Consider the following 8,855-nt stretch of genomic DNA (forward strand, 5'->3'; position numbering starts at 1 on the left):
AGTGACCCAATCAAGCATGTTATCATCAATAATATTCCACTTCTACTTTCTTGCTTATGCACATATATATGTTTTTTTTTTTCCTCTTCCTCTTTTAATTTTTTTTTTTTCCCTATGTTTGTCCCTCTGCCCTGCCTTTGTTCTCTTTCCATCTTTCCTTCTCCTCTCTCAGGTTATGCTATTGTTTAGAGTGAGGTTTTAAAACAAAATCTTTACCACCCAGTTGTGAACACACTCAATTGATGCCTCTGTGTATGGTTTACATTTGCACATATTCTCTCGGTCCTTTTTAATCTGAAAGTTCAACATGTAATACATGTATAGCATATATTTATAGCAGGTATATGTTTAAATATTGGATTGTCAGAAAAGACATGATACATTTTTGCCTAGAAAAAGAGGAACTACGCCGTGACTTTTCCAACAACCCAGTATTTATTGGTAGACTAAGAGCGTGTGGCTTTGTCATTGGAAACCCCCAGCGTAGACTCCTGATGTCACTTTGGGCCTCGTACTGTGAGATCTGGATTTCCGTGGCCCCTTAGCTGGATGCCCACTACACTGAAGTTTAAAGACCTCTGGTGTCGCCCTGTAGCAGGGGCCACAGTTTTTGTTGCTCAAGACTATATGGCTTTGTAGAACTGCCATCTTCCAGTAATTAACCAAAATGACGAACACACATATATGTGAATCTACAAGAAAAGTGATATTGTAGACATTAAGGGAATGGGTACTGTTCAAAAAGGAATGCCCCACAAATGTTATCAGGGCAAAACTGGAAGAGTCTACAATGTTACCCAGCATGCTGTTGGCATTGTTGTGAACAAATAAGTTAAGGGCAAGATTCTTGCCAAGAGAATTAATGTGCGTATTGAGCATATTAAATGTTCTAAGAGCAGAGATAGCTTCCTAAAACGTGTGAAGGAAAATGACCAGAAAAAGAAAGAAGCCAAAGAGAAAGGTACTTGGGTTCAACTAAAGCGCCAGCCTGCTCCACCCAGAGAAGCACACTTCGCGAGAACCAATGGAAAGGAGCCTGAGCTGCTGGAACCTATTCCCTATGAATTCATGGCACGATGGGTGTTAAAAATAAACTAATCTGTGGTCTATTAAAAAAAAAAAAAGACTGCATGGCTTTGAAAGTGTCTGGAGCACACCAAGAGTCAAGTTTGGGCAGCCTGTGGCTACCCTGGCATTGACTTCAGAGTTGTGCCTGATTTGTGGCCACCTCAAATATAATACTTGATTTGTATAGTAAAGTGATAGTCACCCTATTCTGTTGTAGTATCTAAGGACACACACCAATGTTATTACACATATGGATACTTACACAGGTTTTTGGAAAGTTTCTAGTTTAGTAGCCAGAAGAAAAAAAATGGGTGAGACACAGGCAAATCTAAGAAAGACTGAATCCAAATAGTAAGGATCTGATTAGTAGGTAAGCAATGAAGGTGAAGTGAATAGGAAAAAGGGTCCTTGGTCAGTAGGCTGGCTAAAGGCAAGTAGCGCTCAAAACAAAACACTAAGGCCAAGTCCTATTGTCCTGTCTAGAGACATCAAAGCCATTCTAGCTTTTGCCGGTCCCCAGGGTTACAGAATATTGAGGTTGTTCAGTTTCTCAAAATGAATCACAGACAGAAAAAACATGCTTGATATCATCCTTCATACGAAGAAGACCATAGCATTTCTGACGACTCACGTGCTTCTCCAGTTTCTGTGTGCTGGAACCGTTGATCTCTTTCCTGACTATGCTTGTGATCGTTGATGCGTTTGTGATTAGTTCAGTGTCTTCTGTCTCCGTAATAGATTTTCTTTATAGACTTTAGCCTCCTTTGGTGTCAAGCCTGACCTTGGCCCTATTTATACTGTTCTTTAGCCAAATGAATGCACAGCAGAATTCAAGGACATGGTGAGAGACTGTTAGAACTTGGTTTTGAATGAACAGTATTATGAGTTTCATCATGAACAATATTATGACAACTGTATTTAGATATGTATGTGGTGATAGATTCTCAGATACAAATAAATGACCTCAGAATTATAAGTGATTTGTTTTCTATTTCGTAAAATAGTCATTAACCACAAATCATAATTTAATAAAGAGAAAAATAGTTATTGCTCTTAAAATCCATAAACTATGATGATATAGATGATATAGCGCATTCGTGGATTTCTTACAAGCAGCCATAGTAAATGATCCTCTCTAAGTTATGGCAAAGATGAGATTATTGTTTTCAGTCAGAGTGTTAGAAAAACCATGAATCAAAGAGGATGCCATTAGAAAATAGTATTGACTATTATAAAAAAAATTGTTAAATCTAAGCTTCCCCCAGAAGCACTGATCTCTTATGGCTATATATGTGGCCATGTATCAAGCTGTTTTTTAGTTCAAACAAGTCTGTCAGATATTTTACATTGGCTGTGCCTAACACATACGCATGCACACATATGGCAAAAATAATCCATCATAAGGTTTAATATTCATAACTAAGTATTAGAAAATCTGGGAAGGAATCATTTCACTTAAGAGATAAATATTAAAATGCTATTTTTGTGATAGAATTATCTGAGGTTTGGATTAAAATGCTGTAATTGAAAACTCTTCTTATTTCAAAGGCAGAAGAGGAGAGAAACTATCATATCTTCTATCAGCTTTGTGCCTCAGCAAAATTACCGGAATTTAAAATGCTGCGATTAGGTATGCATATGGCGATAGATTCTTTGTGCCGATATTACTTTCTGAGCTCTCAGATTTAATTATTCAAAAGAAGCTTATCTCATGCTGAAATACTTCTGGAAAAAGTGATGAGAAGTCTGCAGCTGGCTTGAAAATAACCCATGGACTGGAAGGAGTGGGTGGCTACATTAATGGGACAGGTCGGCCTTGAGGTGATGCTCGTTCAAGGTGGATAATGGGCATGCAAGCGTTCATTATGCTAGTCTCTTCCTTTTGTGTGTGTTTGAAATTTGCCCTGACTAAAAGAAACAAATATATAGGATAGAGGCCTGCCAAGTTTCCGATGAGGGGATTCAAGTATTTGATGATCTTATCCACATATGGAAATTGAAATGAAATCTTTAGGAAAAGACTGTTCATTTCATCAGTTAAAACAAACTATAAACATTTCAGTCCACTATTTAATTTTGAGTTTTGTTTTAAAACATAATTGAAAACACAGATGGTCACACTTCAGACCATGAACACTTAACCGGGCAGTTGCTGCCTCTGAGTGATCGAGGACAGAAGGTTGGAAGTCCATACTTTCTCATAGGCCACTCAGATTTCATGTTCCCTCTCATTACAGGGGATGCAAATAACTTTCATTACACGAAGCAAGGAGGCAGTCCAGTGATTGAAGGCGTGGATGATGCCAAGGAGATGGCACACACCAGGCAGGCCTGCACTTTGCTGGGTAAAGTCCTGTTATTCTCGACCTGTGTGAGCAATAGCTTTTTGACTCAAACCGTCTGTTTGCAATATTGCCTTAGCTTTATCTTGGCGGGAGTATTGCAGGGAGATTTAACATTCCTTATGGAACACACTTAGACACCACCTGGGCACGAGGATTCTTTTTAGGGTGATAAAACTGTTCTAAAATTAGAGCACAGTAATGGTTGCACAATCTTATAAATTTACTAAAACTTACTGAATTGAACTTTTAAATGGGTGAATTTTATGCTATGCGAATTATTCTTCAGTTTTATGGTATGGAAATGATAAAAAAACACATTTGCGGGACCAGCAGTTGGTGTAATGGCTACGTCGCTGGACTCTCATGTAGTCAATTGCGGTTCGGGTCCCAGACCCAGTGGCTTAAACTCACACTGGACGCGTGTGCATGCATGCCTAAGATCCCGAGAGGAGAATGGAGAAGGGATTGCGGCCATCCCCCCAGGGGGTGATTTCTCGCTTTTTGTCTCTCTGTCTCTCTCTGTCTGGCTGGCGAGCACACACCCTATAGCAAAAACCTCTCAAAAAAACAAAACAAAACAAAACAAAAACAAAACTCATTCGCTGCATCAGGGGAAGTATTGGGTTGTCGGAAAAGTCATGACACATTTTTGCATAGAAAAACATGGAAGAAAAATAGGTCATGACTTTTCAGACGACCCAAGAGAGCTAACTATAATCTTTGCTTATTACTCTTTGCTAACTTAATCTTTTTTTTTTTTTTTTACAAAAATCTGAAACCTAAACCTAGATGAAGTAGGTTCCTGTACAGGCTCACATTTTGTGGGAGTTTTTGCTTCGTTCATTTTTTTGGTTTGTTTTGGGAGTCTCTCTATGAGTGGGAAACTGGCTAGACTGGCATGATGGCGGAGCGTGGTTTGCATGTAGTTTCTTCTAACGTTTTTTAAACAGCTCAGATGTCTCTATCTCGTTTCTAAATTTTAGAAATGCTGAGTTTACATATGAATAAATTAATCTTTAGAACTCTACAACTTTTAAGAGTGAATTTTTTTTCTTTAATTTTTGCCATGGGCTGCATTCACTCACCAGAGAGAGAGGAAGAGAGAGAGAGAGAAAGTGAGAAAACACCCCTTCCCACCCCAAGGAGGATGGCTATACAACAATCCCTTCTTGGGATTTTGGGATTGCACACACAATGCACAAAGTGTTTTTAAGCCACTGGGTCTGGGACTCAAACCATGCAGTTGGTCATGTGGGATTCAGCCACCTTAACCACCACTCTATGAGTTTGCCCAGAAGCGAATTATTATCATGTATTTAATCCTCAGACTTCAAATAACTCTAAAATCATATGTTGGTATTTTAAGGAGTACCCTCAGGTGAGTTTAGTTTTAAAGCATTGCTAATCACAATATGGTTCAGGAACATTGTTGAGCTTGCTAGAAATGCAGAACCTTAGCCCGTTTCTCAGAGCTACAGAATCAGAATCTGCATTTTAACAAAACTCTTTCTAATTTATATGCACATTACAGCTTTACTTCTAGGGCTATATCTGTTAGTAAGTAGAAAATTGTTAATTTGGGAAAATGATCATGCAAGAGATAATGAAAACATTCATAGCAATATCAATTCTCAGTTACCCTGTGTCAGATTACATATTTGGAAATAATGTTACTACTTCTACTTGCATATTGTTATATGTAATATTCCAGATATTCTTACCTTATTGAAAAACGAAGCCAGATCTGATACAAGCCAAAGGCTGTCCAGCTTCCCACACTGCCTTATCCTTTTGGTCCTGCTCCACTGCTGTCACTTGTCAGCTAGGAGACAGGAGCAGCCTCATTTCTTATCATGGGGTCTCTTTGACATGTACTTAGTCTCCGTTTTTAACTTAAGAAGACTGAGGTATAGTAAGTGTAATAAGAGTGGTTTATTTGAGCTAGGGCCTAAGATGAATTTACCAAGATAGATAGACTCTGGTTGCCAAGACTTTTGCCCACTGGAATGGCAGCTGAGAAAGCTGCTTTATATAAGAGAAGGGCAGGGCAAGAGTAGGGGTGACTTCAGATTGTTTGTCAAGAGTTCACATTGGTCCATTTAAAATAAAGCAGACAACATTCTTCTTCACATCATTAACATAAGAACACTGAAATGAAGAGTTTGTGTGTGTGTGTGTGGGGGGGGGGTCACATTCTAAAATCTATCATTTTTTTGCAGTGTCAGAGTTTGTATACTGTAAACGAAAACATACCATTTGAACAGTAAACCTGATGGGTGTCAGGGCTCCATGTTTACCAGGAACTTTAAAACTTAAATAGCCTTTGGATTTCACAGATTGTTCTAAACAGCTTTTCTTTCACAATAGTTAGAGGAAGTAACTAAATAGGGACCAGCAGATAGCCTAATGGCTATGTCACTGGACTCCCATGTAGTCTACCATGGTTCGAGTCCTGAACGCGGTGGCTTAAACTCATGCTGGGCGCATGTGCATGCGTGCCCAAGATCCTGAGAGGACAATGGAGGAGAAGGGATTGCAGCGTGGCCATCTCACTTTCTCACTTTCTGTCTCTCTGTCTGTCTCTGTCTTTCTGGCGAGTGCATGCGCCCTATAGCAAAAACGTCTCCAAAAAAGGAAAAAAAAAAAGAATGAACAGTAGGCTTCCAATGTTGGCTATTAATTCTTAAGTTGCTCTTCTAAAATTAATCACTTGTTTGTTTACATTATTGTTTCAGGAATTAGTGAATCTTATCAAATGGGAATTTTCCGAATACTTGCTGGCATCCTGCACTTAGGCAATGTTGGATTTACGTCTAGAGATGCGGACAGCTGCACAATACCTGTAAGTGCAGGACAAGTGTAGTGTGATGACAGTTGAATTGCGTTTTATTTTGTTGATTATTTATAGAAGCAATTTGTTAGCAATTTCTCTTTTAGTATGATAGATAGAGCATCCCTAATCCAAAGTCTGAAATGCTCCAAAATCCAAAACGTTTTGAGTACCAACATGACACCACAAATAGAAAATTCCACAGCAGATCTCATGTGATGGGTCACAGTCAAATGCTGCAGTACAAAAGTATTGTATAAATTTCCTTCAGACTATGTGAATAAGGTGTCTATGAAACAAAAATGAATTTCATGCTTAGACTCAGGGTCTCATCCCCAAGAGATCATCTTAACATATGTAAAGATATCCCAAAATCTAAAATCCAAAACACTTCTGGTTCCAAGCCTTTCAGTTAAGGAATGCATAACCTGTGTCAGAGAACTGATTATCAAAGAGATATATTATCTAAAGGAAAATATTAAACTGAGAATAAAGGAATATGGATTCTACAGTAATTCTTGGTACACAGCACCCACGCATGTATGTGTGTATGCATGAGTCAGAGAGTGAACTTAGACATATGTCACATCACTATAAGACAGCTGGGAAATAGTATATAAGAAAGGTGGAGTTCAAAGAGAAAGTTTAAACTCAGTGAGTTTGAAGAGAAAGGTTCTTTTGGCCCATAAGACAAGTACCAGGTATGAACAACTTCACATCTTCAGTTGTGAAAATGTAGTATATAATTTAAACATGACTGAAGAAGCTGTTAACAGTGGTTACTTCTAGAAAGAGAAACTGTTGGACCATCAAAAAGTCATGACAGGGACCAGCAGTTAGCGTAATGGCTATGTCGCTGGACTCCCATGTAATCGACCGCGGTTCGAGTCCCGGACCCAGTGGCTTAAAACTCACGCCGGGCACATGTGCGTGTGTGCCCAAGATCCCGAGAGGAGAATGGAGAAGGGATTGCAGCGTGGTCATCCCCCCGAGGGGTGATTTCTCGCTTTCTGTCTCTCTGTCTGTCTCTGTCTGTCTGGCAAGCGCACACGCCCTATAGTGGAAACCTCTGAAAAAAAAAAAAAAGTCATGACGTATGTTTTTATGCTTTTCTATGCAAAAATGCATCATGACTTTTCTGACGACCCAACAGATGGGTAGGGTCGAGGGTGGGAGTGAGTAAGAAACTGACGTCTCTCTTTTCATCTGACTGAATGTGGTGCGTTACCTGCCAGAACCTGCTCAGCAGAACGGTTCCTACAGTTATCTGTATCGATCTCTATGTATACATCTCTGTATACACATACATATGGACATGTTAGATAGAGATGAAATTAGTGACAACAGTGTACTCATGGCCACTCAAGGTCAAGGACTCATCAAAGGTAGACCTCTGAGGGACCCTGTCATGCTCCTGTTAAAGCCTTCAGGCCAAGCACCATACCTGGCATGACAAGGAAGCTTCTTCATGGTCAAGCCCTGACTCCCTATTCAGCTTCCCTCTCACCACTTCTCACCCTTCACATTCAGCTGTTCACAGGCCACACTGCTTCTCTTTCTGCATTTGCTCAGATTCTCGCTACTGCAATAGATTGGTTGTTCTTCTCTGGCCAGCTCTTACTCATTTACAGCATGCAGATCCAATCTCTCCTTTTTTTTTCTCTTTTTATTTTAAAATAAAGTTTTTTTTTTTTATTTTTGATTTATGATAGAGAGCACATGTGCAGACATGTGAGAGTGAAAAATTTTTTTTAATTTCAACAGACTGACACTAACATGTAGTCTCAGTCTAATTTCACAGTTTCTAGATGGTTCCAAACAATGATCTACAGAGCAATTAGCTTAAATTGATCCTGGGATGGTGGTGCCCTAATTACCTGACAGAAGTAAATGAAAAACTACTTTGGAGGCTCCATCTTCACTCTAGACCTGAATGGAGTCCCATGGGAAAACATAAATATTGACTCATAGTCAAAAATCACAAGTGTCACAATAAAACAAAATAGAAGGAGCTAGGAGAAACAACAGATAGCCAAGTCAAGTCTACTAAAAATGCCAAAAGAAATTAACAACAGATTTGACACAATCGAAGAGAAAATTGATGAGCTGGAAAATACATAATTTGAAGAAGTAATTTAAAATGCAATATGGGAGGGTTAGCAGGTGGTGTGGTGGTTAAGGCATTGGACTCCCACATAGGCAACCGTGGTTCGAGTCCTGGATCTGGCAGCTTACTTTCCCACTTTCCCTCTCCCTGGTCAAATTAAAAAAATAAATAATAAAATTAAATAAATACATTATTTTTAAAAATTTAATTTGGGATCCAGAGATAGAATGTTTGAAACAGTAGTTAAGGGAACCAGCAGTTAGCGTAATGGCTATGTCGCTGGACTCCCACATAGTTGACCACTGTTCACGTCCCGGACCCGGTGGCTTAAAACTCAGACCGGGCACGTGTGCGTTCGTGCCCAAGATCCCGAGAGGAGAATGGAGGAGAAGGGATTGAGGCGTGGCCATCCCCCCTGGTGGGGGGTGACTTCTCGCTTTCTGTCTCTATGTCTCTCTCTGTCTGGCAAGTGCACACGCCCTATAATGAAAAAAAAAAAAACCTC

At 39.5% G+C, this 8,855-nt stretch overlaps 1 protein-coding gene across 1 annotated transcript in view; it reads left to right on the forward strand.

The window, feature by feature from the left end:
- MYO5A (myosin VA) overlaps positions 1–8,855 on the forward strand; it is a 155,576-nt gene that overhangs the window by 51,700 nt on the left and 95,021 nt on the right. Inside the window, exons 9-11 of the mRNA XM_014584250.2 lie at positions 2,617–2,698; positions 3,306–3,413; positions 6,149–6,255. Coding sequence (XP_014439736.1) covers positions 2,617–2,698; positions 3,306–3,413; positions 6,149–6,255 — 297 coding nt within the window. The remainder of the gene's footprint in view (positions 1–2,616; positions 2,699–3,305; positions 3,414–6,148; positions 6,256–8,855) is intronic.

This window comes from Tupaia chinensis, unplaced genomic scaffold (genome assembly GCF_000334495.1).
Source record: "Tupaia chinensis unplaced genomic scaffold, TupChi_1.0 Scaffold146140_1, whole genome shotgun sequence".
In the NCBI taxonomy this organism is placed as follows: Eukaryota; Metazoa; Chordata; class Mammalia; order Scandentia; family Tupaiidae; genus Tupaia; species Tupaia belangeri.